General features: G+C 35.4%; 2 protein-coding genes across 2 annotated transcripts in view; both read right to left on the bottom strand.

The window, feature by feature from the left end:
* The window catches only part of LOC139741669 (voltage-gated inwardly rectifying potassium channel KCNH7-like), a 111,726-nt gene extending 109,420 nt beyond the window's left edge, over positions 1-2,306 (bottom strand). The window contains exons 1-2 of the mRNA XM_071652248.1: positions 2,212-2,306; positions 1,435-1,658 (exon numbers count right to left, since the gene is read on the bottom strand). Of these exons, the coding sequence (XP_071508349.1) occupies positions 1,435-1,658; positions 2,212-2,246 (259 nt within the window). The 5' untranslated portion in view covers positions 2,247-2,306. The remainder of the gene's footprint in view (positions 1-1,434; positions 1,659-2,211) is intronic.
* A 52-nt stretch (positions 2,307-2,358) lies between these two features.
* LOC139741674 (voltage-gated inwardly rectifying potassium channel KCNH6-like) overlaps positions 2,359-17,752 on the bottom strand; it is a 175,590-nt gene continuing 160,196 nt past the window's right edge. The window contains exons 3-6 of the mRNA XM_071652254.1: positions 16,826-17,008; positions 13,022-13,072; positions 2,405-2,521; positions 2,359-2,363 (exon numbers count right to left, since the gene is read on the bottom strand). Of these exons, the coding sequence (XP_071508355.1) occupies positions 2,359-2,363; positions 2,405-2,521; positions 13,022-13,072; positions 16,826-17,008 (356 nt within the window). The remainder of the gene's footprint in view (positions 2,364-2,404; positions 2,522-13,021; positions 13,073-16,825; positions 17,009-17,752) is intronic.

Raw genomic sequence — 17,752 nt, 5'->3', positions numbered from 1 at the left:
GGTTTATAACATTTTTTGGTGAGATAAGGAGAAACCTCTTATGAAATATGAAAGAACATGTAATTTCAAGAACGATGCAATGTTTGTTTGATGAAAATTGGCCTCGAAATGGCCAAGATATCCAAAAAAGCGATTTTAATAAAATTGACAGGCCAAGACTTTTATTAGGATCTCTGTTTTACCTTGTTTATAGATATCTCAGTCATTTCAAAACCGATTTTCATCAAATAAATTTTTGATTCCCCTTAGAATTGTATGCTCTTTTACATTTCATAGAGTGGTTTCTAAATATCTCACAAAATGTTACAAGCTGAATTCTCACCTCAACAAGTACTGTACAGTCCCTTTAACTTACATAACCTCGTGCCTCTGATGATGATTGACCAATGCTGGACAGAGTGTAACAAAAACTGATGTAAGCTCAGGTCCCTTTTTGACTCCATTTCATTCCATTGGCTCGCCACTATTTGACAAACAGTTTTCAGCAGCTTTCTTTTGCTACAAAACTGACCTATCATAAAATCCCTGTCAGCCCTTCATGTGCTCATGTACTCAGTTTTAAAGGTGCATGGTCCCGGTGTTTTAGTCAAATGCGCACGCGGGCACACGGCGCAAGTTTCCTATAAAGACCTACGCTATCGACTCCTCTTTAGCGCTTACGCTTTGGCCCACTTCCCCGAGTCCAAAGAAATCCGATTCACTGAAGTCAGTGGTCTGATCACAGTTCGACTCATGATTCGGCTGAGGGGGATGACAGCTTAAGCAAACTTCTTTTGTGATGTCATAATAACGAGCACATATGCACGCACCCTGGCATTACTACAGACTGCGCGATGCGCAGAGAAGACAACGAAGGCAACATTACTCTTGATGACAGCTCAACTTCAGTAATCTTCGTATCAATGCTAACGGTGATCGGCAGTATCATCAACAGCGCCCTCTACACTACGGGGACTATGCCCCTTTAACTTGCCAAGTTTAATTTCATTAAACTTTGGTCATCCATCTGCCTCCATTCTATCTCGCTACCCTCGAGTTTGACCTGAATGTGAATTGGGCAATATACGCAAGCATGATATTGTCAAAGACCAAAATGAAGATCAGTCTACTACAGCATGGATTAGGGGTGATGAATGGATGTCTATTAGTGATTGGAACAATTGCACTGATGAGTTCTTCTTCTTCTTCTTCTTCTGATTAAGTCTGCCTCCTTCAATAGACTGAAGATTCTAGCAGACTGAAGATTCTTGCAGTTCATGAAGCAGGCCAACATGTTATCAAGAAGTAGCTCTGTAAAGGATGAATGAGATATCAAGTAAAGAAATGACCTGTGAACTGATATCCTAGCACTCATTTGGCCCACAGAAAATATATTTCCTTTTGTAAATGAGATTTGTCGCAATCTCGTTCCATTTTCCCAATAGCAAAACTCACCAAGGTCACTTAGGTATGAATTGCGCATTTTGGGTCGTATGCTGAAGCTGTCAGTGGTGTCGAGCGAGGAGGCGCGGCGGAGGCTCACTCCACTCCGCATGCTCTGGTCGGACCACGTCTTCACGACTGGATGGTGCCTGCCACCGGTGGCGCTGTCCACCGTCAGACTCCTGTCCTGTTGGTTGGCGGCTGCCACGTTGTTGACGAGAACCGAACCGTCTCTTCTGCATATCCCCAACCAAAGTCACAGATTAAAATATTTTGCGTTATATTTTATGCCACTAGGTTATCTTCTAATTATCCTCAGAAAATTTTCAGTAGCACAAATGAATGTCTTGCACAGACTGTTAACTTTTGACTTTGTGAATAACTATTTAAATAAAACCTATCTATCTATTCTATTTCAGGGATGTGAGTGTAAATATACAAGAATGGATTTTGCCATTTGAGGTCTGTTTCCTGTTTTACACAAAAAAAAAAAACACCACAAAAACATGGATATTTCTGATGGATTTTCTTTAAAACTCTTACAAAATTTTTGTGAAGTGAACTGAAAAAATTTGAAAGGACAAATACTGACATATATTAAACTTGATGATGCGTTTATGTCTGGTGCCTTCTGTAAGAGCAGTGCAGGCACTAGTGATAGCACTAACAAGCAACTTTACATTTCAATAGACCATTATGACTATCGTTACCATTATTAGTAATAGACAACTTTTGATTCAGCCAGTTACAGAGCAAAGAATTGACATGACTCTATTTCCTTACGCTAACCTCAGCTGGAGAGATTCCGTGCTTTGCTTGCACATGTCCCCCGCCGACAGCGAGTCTGAGTGCACCGACTTCGTCGACTGCGTGGACGACGTCGGCAGGTCGTTGGTCGACGGCAGCTTCTTGAGGCTCAGCAGTGGCATCGAGCTCTCAGGCTCCATTGCGGTGGCGGACGATGACGAGGAGCAAGCCTGACCCTGGAGGGCGTCTGTCTCCCTCTCCCCGTCTGTCTCCGCCGGTCCCGAGGGGGCCTGGGCGTTGTCCCGCTGCCGGTAGATCTGGGGCAGCTTAAGCCTGAAAGTCCTATGGTTATCTGAAGGGGGTGGGGGTGGGAGTGGGGGCATGACAATCAAAATAAAAGGGAATTAATCCAATCTTCATAATTCATGATTACAATCTTGGATAAGAAAGAAAATGGGCCATTCTAATCAAAGTGATGAAATGGATTTGTCTAACTCTAAACATTTTTGTTGCAGAACTACATAGTTCTTTGTTGACCAATACAAAGATAACATTTTCTATCTTTGGTTGGGGCTAGGGGGATGGGTAGGAGAGGAATATGAAAATATTTCTTCCAGAAAAACAGATAGATTTTGGTATTTTTCATATCATTTTTGTTCCTTTTGTGTTCAGATGAAGAAGCTTCCGTTTAATCGCAAAGTCAATATGTGACTCTGCACCTCAAAACAAACAAAAAGTCGCCAGACATGAATTTTTAGTTAAGACCATATTCTGAAAATACAGACTTTAAGCTTTAAAATGATGTATAACTCAAATCAAATGGACTCTCCTAACCTATCTAAATATTGGAAAGAAAGCACAAACTCAGGAAAAGTGTGAACTTAGAAAAGAGGCTCTGAAGTACAGTGTCTATTCAAGCGCTTAATCTTTACCAAACCTTGCTGGCTGTGCGATGAATGGGACAAAAAACAGGAAGTAAACCACCAGAGTAACAACAATGAACGGATTATCAAATTAAACTGAAATTAGGCATGCCTCATTAACACATTCTGTCCATAATTAATGCCAACTTTCAACGCAGTAGCACTATCCTTTCAAAAGTTATTAGAGTTGAAAGTGAAGAGTATGGACAAGGTTTTTCAGAAATGAAAAAGGGATTCTAAAGACACACCTGATTACACTATTCTACCAAAAATGTTCGAGATAAACTGCTAAAAAAGGACACTTTCCTGCCCGTTTTATGATACCAAATTTTAGCATAATGTAAAAGAAATCCCGCTCTTTCAGAAAATATGAAAAAATCAAGTTCGGCTACGTTGACCCATTTTACTTATTTTCAGTCCTCACACAAAATCAGTGTGTGCGACTTTATGTTCGTTTTGAGGTGCACGGTCACATATTATATATGATGATGAAAAAATTAACATCTAAAAAGCCTATCTTCAGTATGTTTCAATTCTGACAAAACCATAAATAGTCTTTTCTTTCTTGGTAAAAAAACCCACTTTTGAGCAGTAAATATAAAAACAAAGTGTCATGTATGACGACTGAAATTTTTTTCACAATGTTAGTGCTCAGACATGATTACAATCTGACATCAAAGATCGCATCAAATGTCGAATACTGGGTGAAATACTCTGTTAAGGTGCGGGTATAGTGTTAGTCCTTTTGGTGCACTTTTGAAGCTTACAAGAGACAATACAAAATCTAAATTCAAATGTGCAGCAATACAGGGGATAGAACATTAGGATCTCCAAGTGATAGCGGTGCAAAATGCAAATCTCAAACCAACTGGGTCTGTAACCCGTCTAGTCTCACAAACCAGATATTAATGTTTTGGTGCTGTTTATTCATTTCATTAAAAATATTCTATCGTTTTAAATATGTTTATTATTTGATTTCAACCAGTTCAGTGTAATCTTTCTCCAACACTAGACCACTGAAATGCACATTTTATTTTTATTGAAAAATGAAAATATATCTGAATGGAATTGAATTGAATTAAATTTACATGCGGTGAAGTTCAGAGGTGCCAACTTATATAATGATAAGAAGATGATTTCTTCTGTGGCAGAAATTTTCTCGGGACTTGATGGGTTACACCAATTCCTTCAAGCTTTTGAAATTCCATAGGTTTGTACAGGATCACCGTGGTTTTGTTATGCAATTGATAAGTCAACACAGAACATCAGTTACGCTTGCAATGGGTGATGTCCATTATTCTGAAGATTCTTTAATCCAAAAATGAAATAAGGATCGTTAATCTGAAGATTTGAAATTCTGAGATACACAAAGATAGTCCATGTACATTTTAACGTTTGTTAATCCAAAAATGATGCAGGGTTTGGTAATTCCATCATTATTTGGAAGGTTCTTCAATGACAAAATTTAATAATGTTTGTTTTCCAAAGGTTCGTTATTCTGAAAATGAAATAAGGTTTGTTATTCTGAAGGTTCCTTAATCTGAATATGAAATAAGGTTTGTTATTCCAAAGGTCCAATATTCTCAAAATGAAAACGGGTCCGTTGATCCAAGAATGCAAAAAAGAGGCCTACTAAGAAACCTTCAAAATTACAAATCTTTTTTTTTTGTCTTCTTTTCTGATTAACAAACAATTAGAATAACAAACGATAACAACATTTCACACAGGATCAAATTGGTTCTGGTAGGCAATAGATTAGTCAAGTAAAGAACTTCAGTTATGTTTGTGACTGCTTTAAAAATCTTTAAAAGATTACGGAATGACATAAAAAATGGAAAGCACATGATCCAAAAGGAGGGTAAACTTGGTCACTCGTCAAACAAATACAAATCACAGAGTGATAAGAATAGAACTGACAATGAAGAGACGAAATTGAATTGAAATAAATCTTAACACGGACTTTACAAAATTTTTTACAAAATGTGTTCTACAAATTAATTCATCTATTGCTACATATTTGACAAAGCGGGTTTCGAGTGTCATAAATCATACAAAGCAACATTGCAAAAAAATTAACTGATGTGTCTCCAGCCAGCTGCAGTTCTTCTATCTAATTTGCTCTGGTATGAATACAATACCTACCTGGTCGTCAGCTCATCAAACATCCACTACATGAACATAATGACTACTCTTGTTATCTTATCTCATTGCATCTCAGTACAAAAACTGTCGACTTTTCTAGGCGGGATTTATCTTCACTAAACTTGTCATGCTTCATTTCTCATTTGGTAAGAGTTTAAACATGTATGACCTTGCTCCTTGACCTTTGACATCATCACTCCATGTAGAATCAAGTTACTGTAAACACAGAAATTTTTGCTGTACACATTAATTTTTGCATATTTTGTGCTCCTTTTGGCTGGCACAAATTCTACAACCCATGACAATATCTTCACAATTCTATTGCACATTTTGAATGGGCTGACAATCCCACATTGTGAATTCAAGAACCTGCAAATATGTTTTTGAGCCGCTCAGTGGGGAAAAATTAATTGTGCCAAAAATATCAACATTTACAGTAGTGGGATAATCCAAATGTGAACCTAAGTTGTGTTCAATATGTATGGTTCATGAACAATTAGAAATGGAGGCACTATGAATGAACAGACACTTCGTCCATTTCTCTGGCATCATTGCATTTCAAATCAAAATTTGTAACTCTTTCAACTTCTTTAATTTTGTCTACTTCTGCTACTAATATGACAACTACTACTGCTTCTAAGACAGCCATTTTACTGCTGCAGCCATTTTTTCTCTTTCTTTTCTTTTTTTTTGCTTTGTTTCATTGATACTTGCTGCTGCAGATATTACTAAAACAACAATGGACAACAATCACAAAAAGAAAGGAACTTTCAGCTCGGAAAAAAAAAATCAAAGTGTTCATTTGTTCCTTACTTTTTTGGCGATACAAGCACATCTTTAACTTTTTACAGTTCACAAACTGCAGCTCTGCAGTAGCCAACTGGCGACCAGTGATACAGGGCACACATAATACAAGGCTTTATTGTGATACAGCATTTTTCAATGACACAGGGTAATGTTGCCATCTGAGTTATTCTGCACATGTAAGTCCACTTTGTCGAAAGAAAAGAAACGCAGTTGGACTTTTGCTTGCATGGGACTCAATGCACTGTCTGTACTTTGTCCTTATCTTACAGCACATTGGACAGTCCTTGCAGACGGCTTGAAATAATTTCCTGGTTTGTTAAAACTTTATAAAAAGTACACATTTCTCTCTATGGGCCTTCATCTCTTGCAATCTATTGGTCCTCAACACAGCCCACATTGACGTTTGATACATATACTGTCATTGTAATCACAGCAAGAAAAGACCTCTTAACAGAAAGAAAATAACAGTGTTTCTCTCACATTGGAAATATCATAAAGGTGTACGTTGACTGACAGTACAGATACTTTCATGTACAATATTCATCTTACAAACTTTAATTATACATGATATCTGAGGTAGTATTTCTTAAAAGCATTTTTGCACTTTGCATCTGCTAGATATGCATAATCATAACTACTCTACAGCATTAATGAGAGTATATGAAGCAAGGATTGATAGAAACATATACAAAAAAGAGATGAAAATATGAAAAGAAAGTAAAACGTAAATATACATAGGCTTTGAAAAATCAAACAAAAAGAGCATGTAAAAGAAGTGAACAAAAAATAAGATGATTGCTATAGATATGCAAACATAGATATATGAATATGATATGAGGGTTAATGAAGTTGTTAAGTGAAAGAAAACAATGATACAGTGCTTGTAAAATCAGGGAAATAAATAAAAATAGCAAAATGAGACAACAAAATGTATAAATAGAATTGATACAAAAGTAGGGATATAGTGAAAACTAAAAAGAGTTTCCTGTGAGTAAGAACTATTAGACATTAACTATCTTCACCAGAATAATACTCCTGTTTTTAAGGTTTAATATTTTAATTGCTAAAATAAGTTACAGAGTTTCGTGCAAATAAAAATTAACAGACATTAACTATTCTTGCCAAAATAATGCTTCTGTTTTTTTAGTTTTCATGATCAAATTTCCTTAAACCAATGATTACACAAAGGAATGTTTTTACATCTTATACGCCCTAAAACCTGAAGAAATTTGAAATACTAGTTCAAACTTTCATTCTCCTTTTGTTTCTTCTTTTTTTCTGATCACTAGATCCGATGAATATTCAAACTCCGCAAACCTCACTGGTCAACTTTAAATAAAGCAGCTGTTATAAGTTGTCGGTGTCGAATAAACATTAGATAAAACATACATATCTATATATATATTTTCTTTTCTTTTATGCAACAAAAACCATGTCCTATTTTATGACATGAAGGGATAAGAATACTTACTCTAATAATTAATATTCCTTACTTGGGAGTGAAATTACTCAAAGGTCCTTAGAAATATTTTGTAAAGTTTACTGAAGCTAGCCATAGTTTTACATATTACATCAGTGAATGGCACTTTACACATGGAGTATACAATGATATAATGATGGTGACAAAAATGGTGAAACATGGACTATACACTCCAGTCTATCATATAATACGCACATAATATGGGTTGGGACTATCAAACATCGAGTAGATTTTTATAAGCATATGTCAAGTGTCACAAAGAGTGGGTGGCATATGTACTTTTTTTTTGCAGACAGTCAAAAAGGCAATACAATATTTTTTATTGCACTAATATCTCAATGTTCCTGTAAAGCAATGGAAATTGTGTGCAGAAAAGCGCAGGAAGGGTAGGCCTAATCAAAAAGAAAGCTGAATTACCTTTTTGACTGCCTGGCTTTAGCACAATACATATAATCATGTGAAATAGATAGGTATTTGCTAAATACAGTTTTGACATTAGCATATTTGTTGCTTTATTTTTTATTAAGCAGTTTGGTTGTACAATGGTATAGCTGTTGCCACATAGGCCATCGTGGGGAAAATATAAGAATACATTGATTTGTGGGGTTGATAGCAGCAAAGTATAAGTGGATGAGCACATTTTGTCAGTGTTTTTTGAGAAAAAAAAATGTTAAGGGACATTAATTCAAATATGTGCACAACTGCAGGTTGCCAGCATCATTTTCTACAGAACACAAAATAAAAAAATAAAATAAGATAAATAAAAAATAAATAAATAAAAATATAGCTACAAATGTCACTATAGCAACTGTTATTCCTCCGCCATAATGCATTAATTCTCCCAATAGGTCTACGGTACGTCTTGACAATGTGTGATGACAGTTTCATATATATAATTGGCAAAATATTTAAATGACATGTTTGCTTGATGAACAAGACGGATATGCAAAAGGTAAGCCTGACGGGGCAAAAGTCAAAAATTTCTTCACCTCAGTTTGACCTCACTGAATTAATGATGAACCAAATAAAAAGAGACAAACTTGCAAAACACAACACCTTACAATGGGATGAGTGACCCCGCAAAAAAGAAGCATCTTTTTATAGACTCCCCTAGAGTTTCTCATTCAGGAAATTTAGATTCGAATCTCCGCAGAACCTCCCCAAAGAACCTCCCACGAACTCCACTCGCAGGTGTGATCCAGCACTTATCAATCCCTCGGGAAGAGGAACAAAAATGGACCTGAAATCGGAATAATCATCACCATCATCTTCCTCGATCACGATGGAGCGTACGACTTCACACCTTCATCGGATGTCAGCTTTATGACGGGTTGCTCTTTAAACGGAGATATTTTTAGATTATACATGCTGCATTACATATTAATGGGGGTTCATTTCATACCTGACACCTCGAAAAATGTTTGCAACTGGACTTAATACAGTGTAATAGTAACCCAAGGCCAGGGGACAAATGTGAAAAAGTACATAAGGTATTCCATCTGTCTTACTTTTCTAATCAGTACAAAAGAAGAACTTCGACAGTACCTGTTTGTGACAGTTTGACAACATGCTCATAGATATTGAACGAAGGGTCACACTTTGTAACAGCTAGCCCATTAAATTCCTTTACACTACACAAACTTGTGCTTACAAACAAAAATATGTAAATAAGGGATGGTTTGGAAAAAGCTTTCAGCCAACAATATTAATTCCCTTCCCTCTGTAGGTACCATTCCTCTTATGAATCTAATGACATTTGATGATAGAAAAGGCGGTTCTACACCTGTCCACCACTTGCAATCAATGCTACAACTCAGCATCACTGATAAGGTATCAAAACCAGGAAAGCAAGTTATTGCAAAAGCAAAGTGTACACAGAAGAGGACCAATTTTGGAAAAGAGGATAAAAAAGCAGCAACATCATCCTCTGGCACAAGAGAGACATATCTGTTTTCCCCTCCCCCCCCCCCCCCCTCCCCTCCCCCACCCGTAACCCCTGGGGGTAAGCAGCGAGACTAGGCTGTAGTGATAAATGGCCATCCTCTGAAGGCCCTCCCTAGACAGCATCCTGTCAGAACTACAACTAATATATAAAAGATGTATGTATTCCTCATATATTACCAGTAGTGACAATACAGCAGGGGGAGAAAAAAAAACAGAAAACAGCATACAAAGAGTAGATGTAAAATTGATGCATCCAAAAACAAGCTCCTGACACAAATTAATCTTATCTGTTTTGCTGTGCCTGCAATTCAGGGAAAATCCCTAATTCTCCTGCAGCACATCCTATGTGTTGGGGGATCTTTGGTGCCATTTCCGTGCAGAATTGAATATATCATCCATTTTTTTTTTTGTCATTTATGTCCTTCTATTTTCCTTCACACTATCATGGGCCAGAATCAAATGTTCCTTTTCTTTGATATTGAGATGTAAATTGCTTGAATCTCCTTGAAAGATTCGTTCAAATGACTCTGTGTGTAACATTATCATCAATACTACACACCTGTTGCTGATTTTTACAATTCTTATGGAAGATTAACCCGTTGAAGACGAGTCCTGAGTATACTCAGGCACGTGTCTATGGGAAATGCATGTTATAGCAAAATCAGCCCATCAATGGGTAAAGTTTGGTAATGTTTTGATTCTTCCCCAAAAGGTAGCAGAAGATCCTTCTGTCATTTTTACTTGGGTGCGGAGGGGACCTTGTTCTAGATAAGTTTACTATCACCCCCTCCAGTTTTTTTTTAATCTTTCCCCAAGTAATACATGGATGGTATTGTAGGGTATCAAAATGTAATAGTAATGGTAGTAATTTGTTTATTCTTGATGGACTTCAGCACATTATAAAAGTCCACTATTATTATCATTATTATCATTATCATTATCATTATCATTATCATTATCATTATCATTATCATTATTATTATCATTATTATTTTTATCATTATTATTAATATCATCATTATTATTACACGATGGAGCCTCACATAAGTCAAACTCTCCTGGTGTTGATGATATCCTGTGTAGCTTTATCCCTCATTACACAATGATTATAGTATGTGATGTCATCACTTTCCTGGAAGTTATGCTATTAGGGACAGTGTAGTTAACGGAAATGACAATTCCTACACTGGTTTATATCTTCTACTTTGCTGCACACTTTGTATCCATTGGTAACTGTACCTATAGAAAAAAAAAGTACCAATATGAGACCAAACAAAATGAAACCAAGAAAGATGATTGAATTTAGGGTATCACTGAAATATAAGTAGCAGTAACCTGCAGAAAGTTATTGTTATCTTCTTTTTTGATCTTGGAAAAGGAAATACATAAAAGGTAAATAAAAATCCCCTTTCCTTTCCATCCATTGCAAAGCTCAATCAATGTGTGCCTAGCCGAGCAAATCCATTCATGGCAAAAGCCGTGCAGAATGTCATTGGCATAGCGCCCTCTGCTGGTGAGCTGCAGTCACTCTATCACACAATTGCCATTGTGACATGATCTCCAAAACTTTTAATGCCACTTTCAAAGTTCTTTTTTAAAGTAAATTCATCATCAAAAAGAAGAGAGAAGAATCAAATCTTTCTAATGATACTGCACACTTGCACAACAAAAATATTTCTGAAGATATCAAAATCACCGCATACGTTCTAATTATTTTCTTTGGTTTTTTTTCACCAGCTTCAATCTCAAATACCTCGAGTTGATAAGAATGGATATCATGGGTTTTTGCATTTGAACTCTCCATACAATATACAAATGTATATCACAGAAAAATAGGATACTGGATATTGTAATAGTGCCTGTTCTTGTCTGTTTTCTGGAATAGCACTTGTTTGCTTTCTTCTTGTACAGCTGTATTTACAATGTATTGTTTTCCTATATAACTTGACAAGTCATTTAAATAGCAATACACTGAAATTTCCTCACCAACTACAGGCAAAAGTTCAAATTTAAGACACATTCAAGTTAGTGGATATGATCCAATGTGCTATACATAAGGATTAATATTTTTGAAGTTTTAAAAGACTACAGTGTTGATAAATTGTAGAATCATCTATTAACAAAAGAAAAGTGAATGAAGAATAAAACAAAACCAGAAAAAGAGCAAGTAATTTGGTGAAATATTAGGCGGTCAAATGGTATCAAAAGTGTATAAAGTTGTTAGTGCAACCAAATGGAAATCAAAAGATGCAAGTGATCTGCACATTCTTGTCATGTTATTCAAGACATAACATGTAAAAATTGTAATATCTGGAACAGAAGAATACCTATTTTTTGGTACTGTTAAAGGCTTCATGACACTAAATGCTTTAATCAAAAGAGCAAAATGATTTTTCCAGCTTTCAACAAGTTTTGTTTTGTGTTTTGTTGTTTAAGGAAATATCTATCTATCCGAATATCTATCTGAACTTAAGCATTCCTTTCCCTTTATTGTAAAGAGTCAAAATCATCAAAACCCTAATACTTGCGATGTCATGCACTTTGTTCCATGGTGGCAAAGTACTTATTGTAGCACCATATATTCTTCTAAGTACCGAACATTTCAGGATGTGATGCTATTAGCATCACATGTGCATCCATTACATAAAGTAAATAGTCATTGCAAGTATCCCCTAGGACATAAAATCCCATTTTCAAAATCCTTATCAGTTGCATGCCTTTGAATTATTTCCAATTCAGCAGAATTCTGCTGTTTGAAATAAACCTGACACAATTGGTCTCAAAAAAGACCGACACACTTGAGTGCAAAGATGCCGTAAGTCAAAGTCATGCCAGTGACATATGACCTTTCCACTATGCAGAGGTCATATAAGAAAAAAAAACAAACTTCAATCTTCTGAACTTTCCGGTGTTAATCCACTAAAAATCACTACAAACGTGTGATGGTGATGGTAGTCTTGAAATGCAGTATTCCAGACCAAACTAAGATTTGAATCTGTCATTGAGGCTTAACGGGTGGTTAAAAAGATGATCATGATGCATGAATTAATGCAAACAAAATCACAGTGATTTCCAACAATATCACATTGTACCATGGTCTAATTACATCATCTCCATTGTAAATGAGGTAAAAAGGAATTTCTCAATCGTTTCTTTAAACTGAACTCCATGTAAGACACCAAGTGACATCAATGTAATATGCAGGATTTAACATATTATCATGTGTGCAAATTAGTATTACTGCAGGTAATCAGCAATCAGCCTGGAGATGTGTGATGGCATTCATTTGTATGGTAGTCTCAAATATTTGACCACAGTTGCAATATCTTTTTTTTTTAAAGGAATAGAATCACTGTAATTTTGTATCTGATCATTGCTATAAGAAATAAAGAAAAAATTCAGGGAAGCTGTAGCGCTTTTGGTACTGGCAAGGAAAAAAAGGGACAGCAGCAGAAAAAGAAAAGAAACTGAAACAAATGCAGGAACAGTGTACATCGCTATTAACAGAGGTCTCGAGGAGGTTAAACTGAGCACAAGTCGGAGCACGCCATCTTACCTTTGCCCTGGTCAAGTGCTCGCTGCAAGGACATTGCTATTTTCAGTTTATCTACAAGAGTGAGGGAAATTTTGGAATAGATCACAAGTTTGGGTGTAAAAACATAATATAATCATATCCAAAATCACACCTTTAAAACAAAATGGTATTACTTTTTAACACTACACTTGGTTTTAACGCACCAACTTTATATATTCATTTATTTATTTTAATATGCATCATATCAGAATGTCTAAAAATTTGCATCATGTTCATTCAGGAATGACCTCCACAGATTTGGTATAACTGCACTGAAATCATAGTGTAAACGAGTAGACACGGAAAACCCATTATGAATGCTTATAGTCTCAGAGTTAAGGTGAAGAGTTTTTTTTTTTTTAAACTTGACATTTACTAGCTTTTCTTTTCTTTCTTTTTTTCGTATGCATCATATCTGAATGTTCAAAAATTGCTATCATGTTCATCCAAGAATTACCTCCACAGAAGATTTGGTATAACTGCACTGAAATCATAATATAAAAGATTAGACAGGGAAAAACCATTATGAGCGATTATAGCCAAAAAAGAGTTCAGGTGAAGAGTTTCTTTCTTTTTTTTAAACTAGACATTTACTTTGGAGACAACTTCTTAACAACTTCTTAAATCGTCTCTGGATCACAACCATTTTTCCCTCACAGTACTTCAAAATATGTTGTGACACTCCACACAAATGTTAAACACTTTGGAAACCATATCACTTTCTTGGATAATACCATATGAAAATAATATGAATATAAACTGATCATATCACAATATATAAATATACACACATCATAATGAAGAAGAAGTATGAAAAGGTTAATGCAAAAATATGACAGAATCGACAGAAAAATATGGGCAAAATGAAAAATCAAATAGATGCATATGATGAATTCAGAGTAAAAATACAAATAAACTCACTTGAATTATCAATATATATATATAATGGATAGTAAATTTCAGAAAATCAACAATGTCAATATGAGTTATGACTGTAACATATCTTACATGATATCATGGACACAAAATAGAACAAATCTATTGATAAAAAGTCCAGAAAGCATTTACAATGTGCAAATCATCATGAAAGATGTACAATTATAGAAGAATTGCTTGAAATACAGATAATACCATACAGTGAAACACATGAAACAAAATTAGGGTATATGATATATGGATGACAAATAGGGAACATTATTCTTTTCGAGTAATGGTTAATGACTGACCACAAAACAGTATACTATGATGAAATAATCTACATGCAGATCTTTATTTTTTCAATTAGTTTACTTAACTCACTGTACAAAATGTGGAAGACACACTATGGATATGCTTAGTGTTACTATGACTTCAAATTGTTTTCATACAATATTTCCTTGATCATAATGGTGTGGCCACGTTTTGGTTAAAGGGCCTACATACATGTTGATATGATAAATTAAAAGCCAAGAAAATTGACAATGAAGTTTTGGTGTCTTCCTCTACTGAAGAAGTTATTTAACTTTAGGCGGACAGTCAGTTTTCTTCCAGAATATTCTGCTCATTTCAAATTTCTTTCTTGTATAAGGTTCTTCCCAAAACGTATCTAAATTTATGGTCTTATTCACAAATGCTTTTTGTCAAGTCATATTTACGATTACTGCAACCCATTTTATTGGGCAGAAAAGTGTACAATTATCGTGAGATACACCCTTCTGCCAAATTTATAAACACTCTATCCATGTAAATTCAGGCATGTTTCTACAGAAATGCCCTTTTCCCCAATAAACAGGAAGAAAGTTGATCATAAGGCTTCAAATAGCCCCAAATATCTCAAAAACAAAAGCTCAATGAATTCTGAGAATTTGTTAGAAGGACATTTTGGTCTTTGATACCTACCAAATAGAGAAAAAAAAATGTATTCTTTAATTTTTTTTTTTTAATTTTGCACTCAGGTCCTTATACCATAAATATGGCTAGTGTCATCCACCTGCTATATGTGAGGTACATGAATTCCCATAGATTCACTTCAAGGCACATCTGGTTCAGATGAGGAAAGAGTTGCATACATATCTTTCTTTCATTTCTTTATAAGAAACAATGTCTTTACTTTCGTTTGTTAAGCTTAAAGTATGAAAAATCAATGTTTACATATAAAGTGTGTCCTTAATAATAATTTGTATGTTTTTTTTTTTGTAAGATTGAATACAGCACATTGATACAGCAGTTAAGTATTACATGGAGCACACTATATTACAGCAGGTTTTTATTATACAATAGTACCCTCTTCATATTGAAATCAAGTACATCCAACTTTTTTTGTTTTAAATGACTGTTTAAATGTTGCTTTGTAACAAAAACTTTCTCGCTCTTCTTTCCTTTACACTGGAAGATTTTGCTGCTGTGGTCAAGTTGTTGGCTTGGATTAGTATAAAGGTGGAAATTAATAATAGTTCCATTATATGATTGTGAAATAAACTGAGATGGAGATATATCAGTGAAATTTGTGATTCTGTAACAGACAGATTGCACCTGTAGTGTGTTAGAACAAAATGATTTTTTTTCCTTTTCTTGTTATTTTCTTACCCGATAGTAGCAGGGCTGGTAAGCTAAATCCTACAAGGTTTGCAGCATACAAAATTAGACAAAAATCAGCTGAGACTTAAGAAAAAAGGATACAGACCTCTTAAACCTTCTTTGTTTTAAGCAATCTTTGATATCAATGTAGGTGCATGAATTCTAAGTGATTTTGATTTTGTCTACTACTCTTTCAGTATAGTAAAGATTTTTTTTCTTAACTTAATATAGAGGCAAAATTGGCAGTGACTGTGGACACTAACCATTTAAGGGTACTGTTTACCACTGAGAGCAAGATTGAAAAAAGATATTCAAGTTATCACATTTGATGCATTTGCATAAGATCACAAAACATTCTGCCATATAGAATTTTGCAATAAAGCCTACCATATATAAGGAGATATCACTTTTTTCCTCAATAAACCATAACTGCAAACAGTTTATTCTAGAAACACTTTTGTTCACATTTTATATATTTAACAATGCTTAACATCGATTACACTGATTATTTTTTTTTTATATTGGTTGTTTCTGTCTTTAACTGACATTCTGGAACTATTTTGAAGCTCTGTAGCTGGGTTTTTGTTTCATCTGCAAATGGTAAATAATGCCTGTAAGCTAATTCTGAATGCTGTGAAGTAAAAAGTAAAGTCTTCACTGAATTAGGATAGGTTGCCAAGAGCAATTATAGATATGAGACATCTAAATCCTAATATGCATTTCTTTACAAAAAAGAAAGGAGTTTCAGCCAATCTGCTTTAGAAGCAGGTTAACCCATTTAAAAAGAGCTGTTCCTAGTAAAGAGGAAAAATGAATACACGAGCATAGAGATTATGATTCTTACATTGTATGTAGTACAAAGTCTTTGAAAATGGTATCTGACATGTTTTGATGATACAATTATGCATCAATGTTTTGTAAAAGTGGAAATTTTCACAGTGTTGAAATTTTCGCGCATTTTGCACAACCAGATACTAGCACCAAAAAAAATAAAACATGTAAATATTTTTGGTTGCCACATGTTCCAGTTCTTGATGTCTTTATTTCGCGGGATTGAAAACATGCGAAACTCTGCTTATCTGGGCAAACGCGAAAAAATTAGTCACGCGAAAATATCCACTTTAACAGTATTTAAAATGGTCTGGTAATGGGCTCCTGTGAATGCAAATTTCACAATGTGCATGTGAGAGAGAGAGAGAGAGAGAGGGAAGCAGTCAAGGCAATACTCACTTCTTCCTCTCCGCCATTTATAGCCTACACTGTTTTCTGCTGCCGCGGCGGCCGGCGGCGTCTCCTCTGGCGGCGGTGCAAACTTGGCCTCGCTGATGTCTTCGAAGTTGAGGATGCACATGATGATCTCCTCGTTCTCGTTCTTGACCGGGGCGACGAGGACACTGCATAGGAATGACGATCCTGCGAATGAAACCGTACGACAGATGTGAACAGTCTCGATGGAAAGCAGAGGTTTATCAGATTAAATTCCACAGTGCTGTATACGCCATATATTTCCCGAGTCTAAATTTTCCCCAATCAGGAATTCCCGACGATTTTGCGAGTGGTTAAATTCGCGATAGTAGAGTCCTATACTAGACGGAGAAGTGTACATTAGCGTACGTCACATTCACATCGGAAATCAGAGTCAATATTTTCGCATGTCTTTAATTTCACGAAATTCGTGAAAATAAGAACCTTGCGAAATATACGGCATATACAGTATCTACAGTGTCTGTCTCACTGGACACTGCATTGGACAGTAGACCGAGAAAGCATGGCAATGTGCTCATCTGATGCTAGCAAGCAGACACATTCAAGAACTTGCAAAAATAGTATTGAGCATTTTGCAGGTAATGACTGATTCTCCTCCCTTATCACCAAGTTTCTTTCTATTGTCAGCATTTAGCAAACGAGCAATTTTGAGAAGATTCAATGCAAAGCAAAAAAATTTAAATTGATAAAGTATAGTCCATAATTTTGAAGAGACCTCTCACTGACCCTTTTTTATATGAAAAAGGCAAAATACTTTTTTGGAGGAAATTGTTTCTAAGATTCACTGTTATCACATTTAACCAGACTTGCTGTGATTGTCTAATAATATTCCTATTTGCTCCTTGAAAGATTAGCTATTTGTGAGATTTTGCAGACTAGCAATCCCAAGTG

The sequence above is a fragment of the Diadema antillarum genome, unplaced genomic scaffold (genome assembly GCF_040938485.1).
Source record: "Diadema antillarum isolate AM-2024a unplaced genomic scaffold, OU_Dant_1.0 seq00000945_RagTag, whole genome shotgun sequence".
NCBI lineage: Eukaryota > Metazoa > Echinodermata > Echinoidea > Diadematoida > Diadematidae > Diadema > Diadema antillarum.
This window is presented reverse-complemented; position numbering and strand designations above follow the sequence as displayed.